This window comes from Rhinichthys klamathensis, unplaced genomic scaffold, assembly GCF_029890125.1.
Source record: "Rhinichthys klamathensis goyatoka isolate OS25496 unplaced genomic scaffold, OSU_Roscu_1.1 h1tg000099l_1, whole genome shotgun sequence".
Taxonomy (NCBI): domain Eukaryota; kingdom Metazoa; phylum Chordata; class Actinopteri; order Cypriniformes; family Leuciscidae; genus Rhinichthys; species Rhinichthys klamathensis.
The window spans coordinates 602,863-622,503 of NW_026606638.1; the positions used below are offsets into that span (position 1 = coordinate 602,863).

A 19,641-nucleotide genomic window follows, 5' to 3' on the forward strand; every position below is an offset into this window, starting at 1 on the left:
ACTGATAAATATAACAAAAATAAAGATAACGTTAAAAAAGAAGCATTTATTTATCTTATCTGAGTTCACTTCCTAAATGAATAGTGATGTCATTTTGATCAAATTTTTGGAACGGTAGATTATTTTAAGAAGGGTTCATGAATGACATATTCATTGTTGGTCATTATTTACACTTATATTGGACACAACAGGATCCCATTTGACCCAAAGATTGACTAAGATTAAACCTAGACTAAAATGATAGCATTGACATTAAACTAATTGTTATTATATCTTTAGATTTAAACCAAAATGGGTGAATTTGTACACAAGATACTATTCAAATGAGATGTAAAACTGAGAGTTGTCTCTCTCACACTTCAATAAACACTTCACTTATGTTTTGTTTCAGACTGACGTCGCAGGCCACAGAGGAAGATAAGTGGTAAGGGGAATTCACATGTCCTCTCTCTTCCATGAACGACATATTACATCACCCTAAATTAACCCCAGATGCACTGTCCAGACTCATAGGCTGAATCTAAATCCAACGTCACACTAAAAGTACGAGTACTTAATAAAACAGTACAGTTTTACATTATTTCATAAAGCCGTATACTGAAAACTTCAAGTATTAAAAGGTATTAATAAGCTTTTAAAGGCAAAACTAGCTACAAAACACACTAGCCCTGTAGTTTCCTTCCCACCAGTTTTAGCTGCAATCTTGTGAGTGGTGTGTAGTGTCAGCATATGATCGGTCAGGAGCACATATGGGTGGCAACAGCAGGGACTGAGGCGTTGCGTGTCCGCCCAGATGGCTCACAAGAGACTGGAGCCTCATGAAGCCTCTGACAGGAGCTTGTGAGGGCTATTTCTGCTCTGGCACTGACTGCAGTTACGCATTGTACAAGTCATCTGTTTGGCTTGTAAGTGTTTGTGAGAACAGCTTTGTAAGTTCTTCGGCTGGGGTCCTAGCTGTCAGAATAATTTTCTGCGCACTGTAAAGTATTTCAACATGGACTAAACCGAGCACTTGCTCCCCCTGCAGGAAATGACACAGTCAGTTTTAAACTACAATGTTTAAGTCAAAGGATTGATTAGAACAACAACATTAGCAAGAAGATATTTTTAATTAAATCTAAGATTTCTGTCCCTCCATTGACAGCTACGCAACTACCACTTTGCCGCTCTAAAAAGTTCATAAAGAGATTGTAAAACGAATCCAAATGAATTGAGCAATTTAGTCCAAATTTTCTGATGAGACACGTTCACTTGATATGATGAACAGATATTAAATTTAGGCTTTAGTTGCGTGGACTGTCAAGGGAGAGACAGAAATCTCTTTGATTTAAAAATGTCTTCATTGGCGTTCTGAAGAAGATCGAAAGTCTTACAGATTTGGAACAACATGAAAGAATTTTCATTTTTTTGGGTGAACTATCCCTTTAAATTTCTCTCATTCTGTTATTCTCTCTCGCAGTAGCACCGTGCAGTTTGTCATACTGTCATATATGAAGCATCTCGGTGTAAAAGTGAAGGAGTCTCGAGGGCTGGAGCACAAGCCCAAGCTAATGAATCTTTTCCCTAAGATAAAGGTACAATCTCTCAGCAAAAATCATCACTTGATCTCCAAATGACTCCATGAAACCAAATAAACTAAACCAGTGTCTCTTTGCTCCTTAATCAGAAAAGTATAAAGCCTGAGAAAGATGGAAGTGAGGAGAAATCAAAGAAAACACGGTTTCCTAACGTTTTTCCTCAGAGACGGCCGAGCAGGATTGATGCTTCATCAAGTAAGTTGATGGTTAATTTAATGAATGGTTACACCAGTGGTTCTCAACCTTTTTGACTCAAAGGCCCCCCATTGTCCAACACAGATATTTGCAGGCCCCCCACTTTGACTAAGATCATTCCCATGTTATTTCTGCTCTAATTGACAAGACTGCTTGTTTTTTAGACTTTTTTATTAACAGACAATTGGAGTGTTGATATATTTTAAATTAACCATTCATTTTGTTATTCCAGAAATACAATATTAGTGTACATCTTGAATATTATAAGTGAACTTAAAAAGGCTTTTAAAAAAAAAAAAGAGGGAAAAAATCTACCATCATTTCCCTGAAAAAAATATTTGTTTCAGTTTTTGTTATGGTGAAATTTGTGTGTGGTATAATTCAGTTCCTTGTGAAGTGATCGTGGGTTTATTTAACTTCCCTATTTGTGACCATTTTTTAAAGGCAACTACCTATTTGAAGAGACTTGAAGAGACACTTACCATTTAGGATTGGATTATTTTTCTACTGCTGTGTAGTTTTTGTTTGTTGCTGGTACAACACAGACATTTTAGATACCTGTGAAATTTCGCAATTCTCAGTTCCATTTTCGATAGCATAGCAAAAATTCCTAGCACAACTATTATAAAGTTTAAACACAAGACGAATAAACAGTCAGTAATAAACAAATTACAAGCAATAGTACAAAAAAATACAAATAGAATAAATACGTTTTTCAGGTAGGGCTAACAGCAGTAGTATTCAGGTAAGAAATACTACAGAAATTAAATGGGGTGATTAAAAGTAAAAAGACTGCATATCCTTCACTGAATTAAATGCATTTCTCCTTATTATATATATTTTGTCCCAACTCTTTACATCCACTTAAGACAATTCTGTCAGCTGTCCTTAACGTCAAGCACTGACACTGATGTTGTTCTCTGTCTGTCTCTCGCCCTGCAGTCAGCAAGGCTCTGGAGCCGAGGCAGCGTCTGACAAAGCCTCAGCTGCCGTTGGGCACTGGAGAGCAGACAGACGGGTCGTCTCTTCCCATACGGGGCAGTCAGTCCAGTGAGGGCTCAGATGGCACCACTGCCCTGGTCACGTCACCTCCTTACAGCGCTCCAGCAGCACAGGGCACAGACGGCATCAGCCGAGAGTCTGAAACTGGTGAGAGACGCTTCTCGAATCATTGCTGTCAAGTGTCTTTGGTCCACTGTCAGATTTAAATCAAAGAAAGTCAAATTAATTACACGATATGCTAAATTAATAACCAAGCTGACCATGTAAATGTGAGTATCGGCTGAGAAAATCTGCCCAATGAAAATCAACACTATTTATTTTCTTGGTAACACTTATAATAAGGTTCCATTTGTTAACATTAGTTAACTTGAACTACAGTAACAACAAAAATACTTTTAAAGCATGATGTACTAATACATCATTCAAATCAAAAGTTGCATATGTTAATATTATTTAATGGACCCCAGGCAGCTACAATGAGCAGTTGAATGTTTTATTACTAATGTTACCAAAGATTAATAAATTCTGTAACAAATCTATTTCTTACTACGTTAGTTAATTCATTAACTAATAGGACCTTAAAGGGATACTCCACCCAAAAAGGATAATTCTGTCATCATTTACTCACCCTCAAGTTGTTGCAAACCTGTATGAGTTTCTTTCTTCTGTTGAACACAAAGGAAGACATTTTGAAGAACGATTGGAACCAAACAGTTGTTTGGCACCATTGACTTCCATAGTAGAAAAAAATATATACTATGGAAGTCAATGGTGCCCCACAACTGTTTGGTTCCAATCGTTCTTCAAAATATCTTCCTTTGTGTTCAGCAGAAGAAAGAAACTCATACAGGTTTGCAACAACTTGAGGGTGAGTAAATGATGACAGAATTTTCATTTTTGGGTGGAGTATCCCTTTAATGTCAATTTTTCTCTCTTCTACTTTTTCTCTCTACTGTTATCGTCCTTTTTATTAACTGCCCTGAATGATTTCTCTTCCTCTCCTTTCTTCAATATTTCCCCTTTTTCTCCAGAAGCTGTATTATAGTTTCAAGTTTCAAGTTTGTATTTATTTATATAGCACATTTAAAAACAGCAAACAGGGCTGACCAAAGTGCTGAACAATACACAAGATAAAGAACAAGGACAAACCACACATTCATGACAGAAGCTCACAATGAATTAAAAGCTAAAGAAAAAAAAAAAAGGTTTTAAGAGAGGATTTAAAAACAGTTAAAGATTGAGCAGCTCTGATGTAAACCGGAAGGCTGTTCCACAGCCTAGGGCCAGCAAAGGCTCTGTCCCCTCTATTCTTTAACCGTGATCTGGGGACAGACAGAAGTCTCTGATCACCAGACCTCAGGTTTCGTGTGGGGTTGTGTGGGCAGAGTAGCTCAGACAGATAGCTTGGTGCCAGGTTATTTACGGATTTAAAAACAAATAAAAGAATTTTAAACTCGATTCTAAAATGCACAGGTAGCCAATGCAGAGATTTTAAGATAGGTGAAACATGATCAAATTTGCGTTTTCTTTTGAGGAACTTTGCAGCAGCGTTCTGTACTAGGGCTGTCACTTTACGTTCGAAAATCGATTGCACAATCGATCGGACCAACCAACACAAGTATCGAAAACGAAAATAGGGAATCGATTTTAACGGCCTTCTCTCGGAGCGCGTCCAGCTCGTCACGACACGCCCGCAGCGAACGCGCGTCACACAGCAACTGCAGGCTCTGACAAACACACATACAAACTATACTATACTTCTGCATAATGTGTCTCTTTTTACAACAAAAATGTGAATTCAGCCAGTATTCAGACAGTCTCATGCATACAGATACAGATTCGGCCTACAATCGCCTACGTAGGCGAAATTTGTAAATTTCTAATCGTAAACACAGCCATGTCGAAGCCTGCAGTAATGTTTTTCATTGATGTTATGGCAGTCCACTCTGCTTATTGTTTTTTGAGAATCTTGCACTCCTGTTTGTCATTGTGCACGAAACTTCATGCCAATAAATCATCAGAAATATTGCTGACTTGTGCGTGTCATAAGCGCACTCTTTACGCTCGTCCTAACGCCTGTTAGTTGTCCGTGGATTTGCCTATATTTGGCGTTGAAAATGGAAACGTCTTTAGACATGGAAAATCGATTTTACAATCGAATCAATGATCATTTATGTCTCAAAAATCGATCAGGATTTTTTCACAAAAGTGACAGCCGTATTCTGTACTAATTGGAGACGAGCAATAGACTGTTTGGGTATGCCAAAGTAGAGAGAGTTGCAATAGTCCAAACGCGATGTAATGAGCGCATGGATAGCAATCTCTAGTGTTTTCTCAGAAAGGGAGGATTTAATTTTAGAGAGAAGACGTAACTGAAAAAAGCTTGCACTAATCACCGCATTGATTTGTTTTTCAAATTTGAGGTTTTGATCCCAGAGAACACCTAGGTTCTTAATGCAAGATGACTTTGGATAAAGATAGTCCAGATCAATGTTGCTGCTATTATAGTTGTCATGGGGGCCAAAGACTATAACCTCAGTCTTGGATTCAATAAAAAATAAGACATTTTGAGAAAACCACATTTTTACTACTTCTAGGCATGCAAAAAGATATTTTAGAGCAGTATCTTTGTGGCGTTTCAGAAGGAAATAAATTTGTGTATCATCTGCATAGCAGTGAAATGATACACCATGCTTTCTGAAAATGGAGCCCAGAGGAAGTAAATATATGGAAAAAAGAATGGGTGCGAGAATAGACCCCTGCGGCACTCCACAGGAGAGTTGAGCTGGTGAGGAAGAAAAATTACCCAGTTTGACAGAGAAACTTCTATTTGTTAGATAAGATCTAAACCAGATGAGGACAGTTCCCTGGATGCCCACAGAGTATTCTAGTCGGGATAATAGAGTTTTATGATCAACTGTATCAAAGGCCGAGGTTAAGTCTAACAGTAATAAGATCATAGAGTCACCAGCATCGGTCGCTAACAGTATATCATTAGAGAAACATCCTATCCTAATTCCTGATTTAAGATTTGAAAAAGTTACCAAGTGAACTATGATTACTAAACCGATAGGATAGGATTCTTAGTTAGGATGTTTATGTAATACAGCCTCAGGTTTGTATTTAGATGTTTTTATTTGTTTTCTTTTTCTGAGCTCTCCTGGGTTATCGGGGTCACAGCTCAGATTTGCTGAATAACCCTTTTCAGAATATAATTGGCCTGTTCTTCTTAAGTTATCAAATTGTGCCCACATTTATAGAGAAGAATTTTTCCAGTGTGTGTCAATAGGAAAAGCCTTTCATTGTCTGCATAATTTGACAAAATTATAAGACATCTGTCCTTAACTTCGGCTACACTTTATTTCAGTGGTCCACTTTAGACATTCTGCTATCTATAAGTAACTTTGCAACTACATGTCAACTGTAGTAGACTGTTAGGGTTAGGTGTTAGGGTTTGGGTTAGTAGAATACGTTGACATCTAGTTGCAAAGATACTTATAGTCAGTAGAATGTCTTTTGTGGGAGCATTACAATAAAGTGTTATTGCAGATATCCCACAGTCTACAAATACTCTAATGACTGCTAGTTAACCCTCTGGGGTCCTTCATTTCAGGGTCACACTCAGGGTCTTCGGGACCAAATGGTCCGGAAGGGTTTGATTCATATTTATTAAAAGAAAATCATATATATATTTTTTTACTTGTTTTTTATAATTTTTTTTCTTTTATTTTTTGGTGTTTTGAGAGAATTTTATGATTTATAATTAAGATTTATGCAATAATTATGACCCATTTTTTCCCATTGAATATAATATAATTTTTTTATAAATATGTATTTTTTTTCTTTTTTTTTTCTTAAAGCTGTATTTCATTTTAGAGTCAAGCCTAGGCCTCATGAAAACAATTTTTGAAATGAGATGGATGCCATCTGCTGGACACACTGAGCATTTTTATCACGCAATAGCACATTTTTACCACTAGTGGATTTACAGCTCTCTGTAGAAAGGGTTCAGAATTCTTGTGAGTTTTGCACATCTTTGACAATTTTTTTCAGGTTGTTGATTTTAAAATATAATAACAGATTCTCAAAGACTATTTTTGTCTTGTTTTTTGTTTGTTTGTTTGGTTTAAATGGTAATTTGAAGTGCCAGTTTTACTTTATAATACAGATTATTATAAATATATAATACAGTGTGTGTGTGTGTGTGTGTGTGTGTGTGTGTGTGTGTGTGTGTGTGTGTGTGTGTGTGTATGTGTGTGTGTCTGTTTTGCACTCTTGATGTTTTAGAGATTCACCCCTTCACTGTTGAGTCCTTTTTTCTGCATCCTGGCTGATTTGTAGATTGTATGCAAATAAAAAAAACTGGGTCATTTTTGACCAAAGAGCAGAAGTGTGACGACCACTTAGCATGCTTGGATCATGACCTCAATATTTTTTGTTTGTTCACATACCTAATACCATAAAAGTCACCTAGTTTCGTAACATTCCGATGAAGCTGTGATTTTTAAAAATTCAAAACATATTTATGTAATCTGAATTTATTAGTGTGTTTGTGTATAAAAGTGTGTGTGTGTGTGTGTGTGTGTGTGGATGTGTCTGTTTTGCACTCTTGATGTTTTATAGATTCACCCCTTCACTGTTGTGTGCTTTTTTTCTGGATCGTGGCTGATTTGTTGATTGACAAAAATGTGACAATACAGAGTTGTTTTGTGCGTACAATTTCCCATTCATTTCCTATGGCGAGTCCATTTGGACCCGAAGACCCTGAGTGTGACCATTTTTTTTACAACCACTTAGACTATTCAAATCCTGTCCCCAATTTTTTTGGGTGTTCATATACCAAGTACCAACAAAGTCACCAAATTTTGGACCATTCCGATGAAGCTATGATTTTACACATTTTTTTATTTAAATTCTTCGGGTCCATTTGGTCCGAAGAACCCCAGAGGGCATGGAGTTGCAAACTTAGTAGAATCTCTGAAGTGGATCATCGAAATAAACTGTTACTGCTCCTTCAATTTAGCACTGATTTCGTGAGCATTTCTTTTTCTGACACATTGTGCGTCTCTCTGACTCTGGATTAGGTGGACTTCCCTTATCTGCACTGGCCAGAATGGGAGAGGGTTCCATCCCAGGAGATTCGCAGGACTCCTCCTCTTCAAACACTCACTTTGACTTCAGCCCCTGCACACTGGAGCATCTACAGGAAGAGGAAGCTGAGACAGACAAGTGAGTCATGCGATCACCATCCAGGCTCCTTTTAATAAAATCGTTATTTTAAACTAAACACAATTCAAAATGATCGAATTTCATCTGTGTTCCATTTGCTCTGTCAGTATCTTGTATGTCCTCCTCAGTTAAAGTGTGTCCTCCTCAACGTGAAGCGTGTGACGCTGAATATAATTTGCACCCTGAAAAGAGGAAAAATCTGGTATTTCATACTGACTGGATTTCCCAAAATATTTTTTTTTTATTGGATAAAACCACATTTAAATATTTTTTCCTGTTCAGACTTTAAAAACTGAAACAGGTTTGATCCTGAACTGCACTACCATTCAAAACCTTGGGTCAGTTTTATCTATTAATTTATTTTTTAAGAGAAATTATTACTTTTATTCAGCAAGGACACATTAAATTGATCAAAAGTGTCTGTAAAGAGACAATAATGTTACAAAAGACTTGCTGTTCTTTTGAACTCTCTATTCATCAAAGAATCCTAAAAAAAAAATCAGTTTCCACAAAAATATTAGTCAGCACAACTGTTTTCAACACTGATAATAACAAGAAATGTTTCTTGAGCAGCAAATCAGCATATTTGAATGATTTCCGAAGGATCACGTGACACTGGAGTAATGATGCTGAAAATCCAGATTTGACATCACAGGAATAAGTTACCTTTTAAAATGTATTAAAACAGAAATAATTTAAAATTGTAATATTATTTTATGAAATTACTGTTTTGATTTTTGATCAGGTAAATTTAGCCTTATTGAACATAGAGACTTCTTTCAAAACATCTTACCAACCCCAAACTTTTGAATAGTAGTGCATATAACCCTTAATTATACATCCCTGTGCTTTGCAGAATTATCAATCCAAAACATTTGCATTGAATTTGGATTTTGGTTAAAAGCCGAGCAGTCGTTGTCTTATAATCAGGCTGTTTACAGGCCTCACAGCTAATTTTGTTCGTTATGTCTCCGTTGTGACGATGCACATGTAACGTTTGAACAAAGCATTGCTCTGTGGTGCTCTCCTCTGTAAATGATCTTATTGGGACAGACACAGAGAATTAAGCTTGTGCCTCATGACTGGGTCTCCTCAGGAGAGAAAGGGAATGCTGACGACGGTATGTTGGGATTGTTACTATTGTAGGGTAATTGGAATGTGATTTACCTTACAGGACGCAGGACACCGGCACTCCTAGGCCTGACCGGAGGTGAGTGCTCTTTGCTTTTGTGGTCGACCAGTGTGGGTTTTTCAGTGGTCGATGCTGATATCATCTCTTGGCCATTAATAACAATAACATGAACAATATGGGCAACAAACTGACTATTCACATATATAATAAGTTAATAAAACATACAAAAAATTCTGAGACCACTAGTGTTTTTTTTTTCTGAGTCGTAATTCAGCACTTGCGGCTATTTCATTAGAATGAAATAAAATAATGTGAATTTAAGTGACCGTAACAAAGTTCAAGTTCAGGGAAGAATGAGGCGAACATTATACGTAACTTTAATCATAAAATAAAGAAACGAAAGGAGTGACAGTGGCCGACTGCGGCATATAAGCATAATAAACATCAACGTAAAATGCCCAAAGCTCTCGGCCCCAGCCCAGCTTCAAAAATGTTTTAATTTAGTAAAAAAATAGCACTTTATTTGACAAAAAAAGAGGAATGTTTGTTGTAAAGGAATTGTTATATTTTCATTTGATTACATTTAAAAAGATTGATTAAATTGATAAAAATGTATACATTTATTTGAATACGACATTGAATACACAGAATCCAGTAAAATTACATCAGACAACACAGGATTTAGGAAAAAATAAAATAGAATTTGGAGGGGAAAGCCTATTATTGTTAACATTTTAATAAAATGATTAATTTGATAAAGTTTCATTCATTGATTGATTAGACGTGCATTTGATGAACATGTTTTGTCACTGTGTTTGTACAGCAGGATGGATCTGCTGGGCTCTGGAGAAGTGCAGAGTGAGGATGATCAGTGTGTTGAGGTGGAGCTGGAGCCTTCTAACTGGCAGACGCTGGTGAGCAGAGACGTCCTGTCCACACTTACCCATCAGGAAATCAAGAGACAAGAAGTCATCAACGGTGAGCGACAAGTGTGGTGTACTGTATGAGCAGTGTTGGGGAAGTTGCTTCCTAAAGTCTGATCTTTAATTACTTTTCATACATTTAAATCCAGCTATATGATATGGACGAATGATGAGCACTTTGTTTTTTATTAAGTATCAGATAAATTACAGTTATACAGTTCAAGACATAAGTCACCTTCTGTTATGCGACATGGATCTCTTGCCATTTCATCCTATTACTTTTTATTTTTGATTGAAACACTATTCGTTATTGGACGTTAATGTTTCTACCATTATTAATTAAAACTGTATATGTAACACAAGTAAGATTATGTATATATTTTTTTTACATATTTTATTTTAATGTTACATTACTATTTTCTTTCTTTTAGTTCTAGTAAAAATGAATGGTGATAGGGCAAATAGTGGCAGAGACTCATATTGTATTGTAGTATGTTATAAAACAGTATGCAATAATAAAAACCTATTCAGTATATATGATTATATTTATTAAAATCATACATGTATGCTGCCTTATACCATGTCCCTATATAACTAAAGCCCTCCTATACCCATTAAACACATTATTCCCACTGTTTTATTCCCTGTTAGGCACTTTATTTCCACTTTTCTAATATTTTATTATTTTTTTATAAAACAAAACAAATCAATGGAAGAGTAATGCCTTACTCTCTCCGCCACAGCTCCTGTTATCATCGTCATTTCTTTTGTAATTTTGTCTGGCTCAATCAGATAAGGTGGGCGGAGTCAGTGTAAATAGCCTCTGCCAACAAGGCGGGCTATTTGCACTTGGTGTAAATAGACACTGAAAATGTATTTCCTTACATTATCCCAGGAAAAAGTATTCTGATTATTCCCAACAGTGTATAAGCATACATTAAGTTTGAGAAGCTTTTTTACATGCTCAGGGGCAATTTACCAGTGCAAACCATCCCGTGTGACCGCTTTTCTCCTCCACGTCGTTGCTTTCACAGAGTTGTTCTACACTGAGAGAGCACACGTTCGGATGATGAAGGTTCTGGAGAATTTGTTTTACCAGCCGCTGATCAGAGACTCCATCCTGCCTTCTGCAGACATCAAAAGCATCTTCAGCAACCTTGAGGAGATCGTTCAGCTGCACAGTAAATCTCACAACTTCATAGACCTGTTAAATCCTTCAAAACCCTTGCAAAAGCATGCCTTCTAAACACTGTCTTCCTTGTTTTCTCACTTCAGTGTCTCTAACGGAACAGATGGCCGCTGTTCGGAAGAAGAATGAGACGGCGCTCATTGACTTATTAGGAGACGATCTGCTTTCCTGGGTAAGAAAGAAAGAGATACAGCGGCAGTTAGTTTGAAACAGGGCACAGTATCATGAAAAATTGTTAATGTGAAAGCTGTCATGCGGACCCGACTACCTGTAGTTCGGTTGCACTGTAACTGTGGTGATGATTACCTTGAATATGAGCAATGAGAGTGAGAGTGCAGTGCTAAACCAGGTTGTACTAGTCCAGGGGTAGGCAAGTTCGGTCCTAGAGAGCCGCTGTCCTGCAGAATTTAGTTCCAACCCTAATCAAACACACCTGAACAAGCTAATCAATATCTTCAGGATTACTAAGGCTATATATAGGCAGAAGAGGTTTTTTTCAGTGTTGGAGCCAAACTCTGCAGGACAGCGGCTCTCTAGGACCGAACTTGCCTACCCCTGTACTAGTCTAAGGCAGTCAAGCTGTTTTTTTTTTTAAATGGTAGCTGGTTTGTTGCTGTTTCAAAGTGGCTGATCTAACCAACTAAACCAACTTGAACAAGCTTACGACCAATTCGACCATGAATGAGTAGCTTTGGCCAGCTAGGAACCATCTTAAACCAGTTACCATTAGATTTTCCCAACGAGGAATTTTCACATTAGCTTGTGTCTTTACCCACAGTTCAGTGGGGAAGAAGAGGCGAAGATCAAGAGAGCTGCGGGCACGTACTGCAGTAATCAGCCTTTCGCCCTGGAACTCATCAAGAGCAAACAGAAGAAAGACCAGCGCTTCAACTCCTTCATTCAGGTCAATGGCTTACTAGTCCAGTGGTTACTTTCATAATTGTTTGTAACTCTACTTGCTGTCGGTCGTGTGTGTGTTTCATATCTGGCTGTTGCCAGATGGTACATGTCATTTTCATGTTGAAGTGTTTGTATTGCAGGAGGCGGAGAGTAACCGTAATTGTCGCAGGCTGCAGTTAAAGGACATTATTCCTGTGGAGACTCAGAGACTCACAAAGTATCCCCTTCTGCTAGAGAACATCGCCAAATACACAGGTACAGCAGCCTCTTTTAAAAATATGTTAAATATTAAAATATCTGCAAATCTAACAAATATTATTTACCATGTTATGTCCTTTTCACTAGCAAAACTACATAATATTAAACTTACTACTATCATAAATATTAAGATATCTGCAAATCTGACACATAATCTTTACCATGTTATGTTCTTTCATTAGCAAAAATACAAATTAAATGAATATTAATATCTTAAATGGTAAGATATATCTGCAAATCTGACTAATGTTCTTATCATTAGCGAAAATACATGGTAACTCTTTACAATAAGGTTTCATTAGTTTAACATTAGTTAACTATTTATAGACTAAGATTGAACTTCTACAGCATTTATTAATCTTAGTTCATGTTAATTTCATCATTTACTAATACATTATTGAAATAGAAAATTGTATTTCATGTCCGTTTCATTAGCAAAAATAAATGGTGCTATATTGTGTTTGTGTCTGAGACTCAGATGTGGCGAGGTCTGTTTTTGTTTAGAGCATTCGCATATGAGCCAGAATTAGCATGAACCCTGTTTCACACATCCCGCATCTGTGTAACATCAGCAGCAGAAGGATGTAGTGCTATCACATTAACTGCATTTCTGCTACAGCTCAATTCAGGAAATGATGACATAAAATAACAGCCATAAATGATAAAATGGCCAATTGAAGTTGGCCAGTAATTATTACAAACTAAGTTGTCATGAAATGTAAATTTTGGATGGGGTAAAGCAAATCACATTGCAAGACATGTCAAATTCTCACATATTACAGAGGACCCTGAGGAGAGAAGTAAAGTGAAACGGGCTGGCGAATGCTGTCGAAAGATTCTCACCCACGTCAATCAGGAGGTGAAAGAAGCCGAGAACAAACAGGTGAGTAAATAACACAGTGGGTGCCTGACCTCAGATCAGACCATATTGAACTGATCCCTGATCATCTGTTGTCTCCAGAGGTTGGAGGACTACCAGAGACGACTGGACCTGTCCTCACTGAAACAGAGCGAGAACCCCATGATAGCGGAGTTTAAGGTGAGACCTTCGTATTTATCGAATTGAAATCCATTTTATCAACACAACAAAAAAACAGGAGATTAGAAAAAGCTGTATAACAAATTATCACTCGCTATCAACAGAATGATGATTTTACTCTCTATCTAGAGCCTGGACTTGACTAAGAGGAAGATGGTGCATGAGGGACCACTATCCTGGAAGGTCAACAAAGATAAAACTATTGGTAGGTGTGGCTTGTCACAGAATTCACCCTTGACCAAACTCATATTAGAAATGTTTTCTATGAGCGATATGGAAAATATGATTTTATACCATTATCAGATGGTCATTTACATAAAGATCTCTTAAAGGTGCAGTAGCGTAAATAGCCGTTAATTCTGTAGAGTAAAAGGGTCTTGAAAACCTAAATTATGACTTGTGTTTGGTGCAAGACAGCTTGACTAACATTATAAGTGTACATCAGGGCAAAAATGTAATGCTGCAAAAGTGTATAATACGGCATTTTTAAAGTTCCCCTAATATGCTTTTTCAAAAGGGGCTTTCGCACTGGAGGAACATTTCATAGTTCCTTTAACTATTAGTGGAAGTCCCCGCTTTCTTGGTATGTTTGCACCGCAGGAACGGGGAACGTATAGGAACACTTTTTGGGGGAACTAAATTAGCTAATAGACGTTGTTCGCACGAGTCAATGAAAACCATAGGCTGGAATTATGCTAATTTGTTACAAACCTATGTAGGTTCGTGCAGACTGGAATTACTGATAATGCGTTTCAGGCGGCTCAGAATATTTTTTTTGGGAAACAATAACTCTATTATCGTGCACTTTGATCTTTGAAAATTTGGGTTCGTATAAGTGCTTGAAGTACTTGAATTTGATTTTTTGAAATTTAAGTCCTGGAAAACCCTTTAAAACATACATATTCTTATAGAAGTACTTGAAAGGTGCTTGAATTATTGAAAAATATATATATATATTTTTTTTGGAAAAAATAATCTTTTCACGCAAAATAAACACAGCAGCCCGTCTGAGATATACAGCTATTTTGCATGGCTATGAGCATGATATTAAGTTAATGATAAGTATATAATACAACTTTCATTCTTCAGGTCAATCATATATTCATGGAAAAAAATCAGTTTGAATAAGGAAGGCAATATCTTTGTCATAGTATCCTATCAGGAGGGGAATTTCCCATGCCTGACAGCGCTGGTCAGTGGATTGATCTCTATGAAGTGAAACATCAGATAACATGTAATTTGAGTAAAAAAAAAAAACAAATAAAAATAATAACGATATCGTTTGATAAGTGCTGATTGTAGTCCTTGAAAGTCCTGGAATTTCATTTTACTGAATCTGTACGAACCCTGTTACATACACAAACAGCTATCTAACACACTACGCTATCTAAATAGTGTCCGAAAAATCATAATGGGGGCACTTAAATGTAATATTATTGTGAAATGATTACATATGGTATGTGTGTGTGCAGAGCTGTACACATTGCTGCTGGAAGATATATTGGTGCTACTTCAGAGGCAAGATGAGAAGCTGATCTTAAAATGCCACAGTAAGAATCTGGCAGGCACCGCTGAGACCAAACACATCTTCAGCCCCATCATCAAACTCAGCACTGTCATGGTGCGCTCGGTCGCCACCGGTAAGGAGCTCTACTTTTCAAAACAGATCAGACACATTGTATATGGACATGTATCAGATCATACTTTTGAACAATACCTCAAAAATCATGTCTTCCATAATCAACTGAACTATAAAAGGTGTTTAATGGCTTCTAGATTAAAATAAAAGCAGATTTAAGGGTAGGTTGAAATAACTTTATTGTCTGAATGTATTACAGACAACAGGTCATTCTTTGTACTGTCGATGTCTGATAATGGAGCCCAGATCTATGAGCTGATGGCCCAGACTGTATCTGAGCAGAAGACGTGAGTACTGATCTTTTTACCTAGAATTCCTTTTTGTCTGCCCTTTCAGAGTGTCCATTAAATATCTGTTATTCAGTTTAAGTGAACAAAATTCACCTCAGTATGTTTAGCCTCTAAAACAGTGGACGAATGTTTGTGTTATTTGCAATTCACAATTACATATAGTGTTTATTAATATTTTGAAATAGCTTTTATTTTTATATATTCAATTTTCATTTTAGTTTAGGAAATTTTGTTATGTGCTTTTGTTTTTTCTAGTTTTTTAAATATTTCTATTTAGCTTTAATTTTAGTAAATGAATTTATTTCCATTAGTTGCCAAGACAACATCTATAATTTAAGGTTTTCCATCTAAATTTTTTTTGCTCAGCCTTATTTGTTACCGAAAATTTGAAAACATTTTAGTTAACATTAAATGGGTCAGAAATTACAAGAGGTAAATTGTAAAAATGTACTATAAAAATATCCTGTAAGTTTCAGAACTCAAAACTTCCTCATTATTCCAAAAACAGCTTTTATTGAAACCAAGCTCAGTAAAAAAGACTTGTTTCGGATTTTTTTCACATTGCTACACCTCATAGTGTGACGAAAGAACACCTTTGCAGAAGAAGATCACTGCCTACTTCTACATCATTGTCTATTTAGCCCCGCCCACCAATTTACACATGTCATGTAGTAGTAAATACGAGACCGACGCAAACACAGGACTACTCCAGCAACAAAACGATAGAGATGCCTCTGAGGATTACTAAACATTTTGAAGTGCCAAGAAAATAGCTTATTGATTGTAGATTAGGATGTAAAAATCTTGATAACAATATAAGTGGACCTCAGAGATCATAACATTTTAAAAATGCAGCTCATAACCCCTACCTGTTTTGATGGTTTGATCTTCCAAACACTAGGTGGCAGTGTTTGATCACACAAAGAGCAGACTGCATGAAGACCAAACTACACAACATCATTCCATTACCTCAGACTGAGTGAGTTTAAGGTTTCTACATCATTTATATAGTTTTACAGGCAGTAAGTTGATGTGATAACATGACATGTTTTGCAGTGGGGAGCGTGAAGAGGTCGAGTTGATCAACTCTGGTGTTCAGAAACTAAACAAAGACGCTGAGCCCATTTCTTTAGGTAGCATTCAGTCTCCAGGTAAACATTTTTTTGTTCGTTATTTCATTTAATTCAACTCAGGATGATGTGCAGTGCATTTAACTGTCAGGCATTCATTTGCTTCAGTAATTCATTAAAGTATCAGCATAAAGTCTGGTCTGCATTGCTCACTTAAACAGGAAGAGAGCATCTCACTGTTGTACAGCAACTAGTGACAGATTTTTAAGATGTGTAATGCAAGTAAATATGAAATGGATACTACAGTAGAAGATGAGCAATAAAGTGGTAGTTCATTCAAATATGAACATAATGCAGTTGTTTGACTGCTAAAATATGGCAATTGGCAGCACATCCAGTATCCATTTGTAGATATATAAGGGGTCTTTCACACTGGGCACATTTACTGCAGTCTGAATGTGAGTGCGATTGTTCCCATTGGTAGGGGGTGTTGGACTGGTTTCACACTCACTTGATTCTTTTGAACCTCAGTGCGTTTGCGTTCATCACGCACCATCACAAACGTGCATGGCGTATGATGGAAAGCTGAACGCAGGTCAATATATTGTTTTTTTTTTTTATTAATTTGGTGCCATTATGTCCAGCAGAGTGAACGAAACTTGTCTACAGTAGAGCTGTACGATTTTGGATCAATTCAAATAGATTCTCCCAGGATTTTAAACGGACAACTAAACAAAATAACATGTAATTTTCTCTAAATATTAATTTCTGCAGTCTATTTAAATTATTTGTAAAAAAATATCGGTTTGAAAGAATGATTCAATGACTCACTCATAAATACTTCATTTGTTTCATTTACTGGATGAATCAGCATTTCTGAACAAATCTTTTGAGTGAATGATTCAATGACAAATACATTTTTTAACAGTCACTTGTTGACTTGCCACCTAGATGCGTAATTATGTAATCACTATTTGAAGCGCCAAGTTACTTTCAAAAGGTGATTTGCTCTATTTTGATTGCTTCCGTAGGCATCAGTGTTTATGTCCGAACGTTAATCTTCCGGTATGATTTTGTCAACGGTTTAATAGACATGGCCGAATCGTTGTCATTTAGGAATATGATCGTGTTTGGAGATGTTTGAATTGAGATTGCGATCTTTTAACGATTAATCGTGCAGCTGTAGTCTACATGAAGGCTTGCAAATGGACTCTTTTGAGGAGACCACAGATTGGTAGCCATTCATTTGCCGCTCTGATGCGCGATTTACACTGCACTCTCACTCTCACTCATATTCAAGGTAAATCATCACCGCTGTCATCACTCACGTGTTTTGTTGTATTATTGATGCATCAGCTAAAACGCATTTGCATTTTGTAGTGCAGAACCAAGTTTGAGGTACTTTCATATTCACACGAATCGTGCCACAGTTCCATTGCAACCGAAATCTGAACACGTCCTACAGGTAGTCTGGGGTTCGGTACCGTGGTGCACTCCCGGGTCCACATTATAGCTTTCAGGTTACCAATTTTTCATGCGAACCTTGCTACTTTTCGAATAAACTGCCAGTGTGAAACCCCCCTACTCATGAATATCTAGTTTATTTGGCTAGGAGCCTCGTAAATATGTTTCAGAATTGTGTTCTTCAATTTTGTTGTATATTTTCCTTAGAAAAAGATGACACTGAGGTCATGTCTACTGAGGTCATGTCCACTGAGGTCATTTCAACCCCGCCATCTAGTACCAACCCGTTTGAGACCAAATCTGATGAGGAGGATGAAGAGGAAGAAAACTCAGTACCGGATCAGGCTGAAGATGATGAAGAGTTTGTGGTGGCTGATATGACCGATCGACTGACATTACTGAAGCAGCGCTCGAGACTGGGCATCGCCATAGATGAGGACGAGGCCGAGGCCTTTGAGCTCCAGCCACTCAGAGCTGATGAAGCTCTCAGGACACGTGAGTAGAAGACTCGACTACTACGAGCTATCCCTCTCACGTAACTGAAAACTTAATTCGGATAGGGACAACTTAAATTCAGCAAGGCAACTTCTGGGATTAACTGTAACCCAAATCTGTAGCGCTGTCAATGTAATTGTTGACATTGATAAGGAAAACAGATTGATTCGACACACCCATGCGGAATGAAAGGAACTAGTTGTCTGCCATGTCTTATAATGTGAGAGCCACACTAAACTAGATGATTATGATGGGTTTAGCTTACTCACAGAGATAGAGAAATGATTTGGGTTCATCCGAAGAACCTTCGGAGTTGGGTGCGAGATGCGAGGCATTTAAAGTCGTCGTTGTTGGTTAACTCTTTTCCTCTGCTTAAAAAAAACCCAAAACTTTTTTTTATCAACACTTGAATGTGGGTAAATTTAGTTGAAAAACAATGTTTTAAACAAAACGCTTAGAAAATGTCATTTTTGTCAAAGATTACGTCCGGATCGGGTTCAGACCTATGATCAAAACATAGATTGAGTCCATCAACACCTCCAAAGCTTCACCGTCCTAACTACTTCCTGGGTAGACATTTTATTCGGTAACGTTTGTCAAATTTGGTTTTAATGCTCTTTAATGTTTGATGTTATTTTATATGCTTCTATCGCTTGGTAAGTTAACTCTTTCTCTGCCAGTGTTTTTGAAAAAAAGTTGCCAGTCAGTGCCAGCATTTTTGATCATTTTTACAAAAGTTTCATGGCCCCCATAATATTTTGATTTATAAATCTCTGAAAATACAATCTTTCAAAAGACAGAACAGACCCTCTGCTTTTAAACAAACAAACCAAAAAAAACATATTATTCAGCCTACATCCAATCTTTTTTTTTAATCCACACTTGAATATGGGTAAGTTTCATAAAAAATAAACATTTTGAGCAAAAAGCTGAGAAAATCGCGTTTTTGTCAAAGACTATGTCTAGATCGGATTCAGAACATTGATCAAAACATAGATGGAGTAGATCGAGTCCATCAACACTCACAGTCCTATAGCTCGTCCTGGGTCGACATTTCATTCGGTTTTGATTTATTTATATTTATATGCTGTTTAATGTTAATGATTGCATTATTTTACATGTGAATCTGCTTACAAATGCTATGGCTTGTTTCTGCTTCTTCGATTCAGTACTCTTTCAGAAGATGTGTAATTTAATTTTAAATTTTTTAATTTTTAGTGTTTTTGAAAAAAAGTTGCC

The 19,641-nt window shown here is 36.9% G+C and overlaps 1 protein-coding gene across 2 annotated transcripts in view; it reads left to right on the forward strand.

The window, feature by feature from the left end:
• arhgef12b (Rho guanine nucleotide exchange factor (GEF) 12b) overlaps positions 1 to 19,641 on the forward strand; it is an 85,888-nt gene that overhangs the window by 61,615 nt on the left and 4,632 nt on the right. For both annotated transcript variants that reach the window (XM_056252899.1, XM_056252900.1), the window contains exons 18-36: positions 392 to 424; positions 1,460 to 1,574; positions 1,667 to 1,783; positions 2,723 to 2,921; positions 7,859 to 8,003; positions 9,178 to 9,213; positions 9,959 to 10,113; positions 11,093 to 11,239; positions 11,334 to 11,419; positions 12,026 to 12,151; positions 12,288 to 12,402; positions 13,188 to 13,288; positions 13,367 to 13,444; positions 13,574 to 13,649; positions 14,917 to 15,084; positions 15,283 to 15,370; positions 16,275 to 16,352; positions 16,430 to 16,524; positions 18,115 to 18,402. In XM_056252899.1, the coding sequence (XP_056108874.1) occupies positions 392 to 424; positions 1,460 to 1,574; positions 1,667 to 1,783; positions 2,723 to 2,921; positions 7,859 to 8,003; positions 9,178 to 9,213; positions 9,959 to 10,113; positions 11,093 to 11,239; positions 11,334 to 11,419; positions 12,026 to 12,151; positions 12,288 to 12,402; positions 13,188 to 13,288; positions 13,367 to 13,444; positions 13,574 to 13,649; positions 14,917 to 15,084; positions 15,283 to 15,370; positions 16,275 to 16,352; positions 16,430 to 16,524; positions 18,115 to 18,402 (2,246 nt within the window). The remainder of the gene's footprint in view (positions 1 to 391; positions 425 to 1,459; positions 1,575 to 1,666; positions 1,784 to 2,722; positions 2,922 to 7,858; positions 8,004 to 9,177; positions 9,214 to 9,958; positions 10,114 to 11,092; positions 11,240 to 11,333; positions 11,420 to 12,025; positions 12,152 to 12,287; positions 12,403 to 13,187; positions 13,289 to 13,366; positions 13,445 to 13,573; positions 13,650 to 14,916; positions 15,085 to 15,282; positions 15,371 to 16,274; positions 16,353 to 16,429; positions 16,525 to 18,114; positions 18,403 to 19,641) is intronic.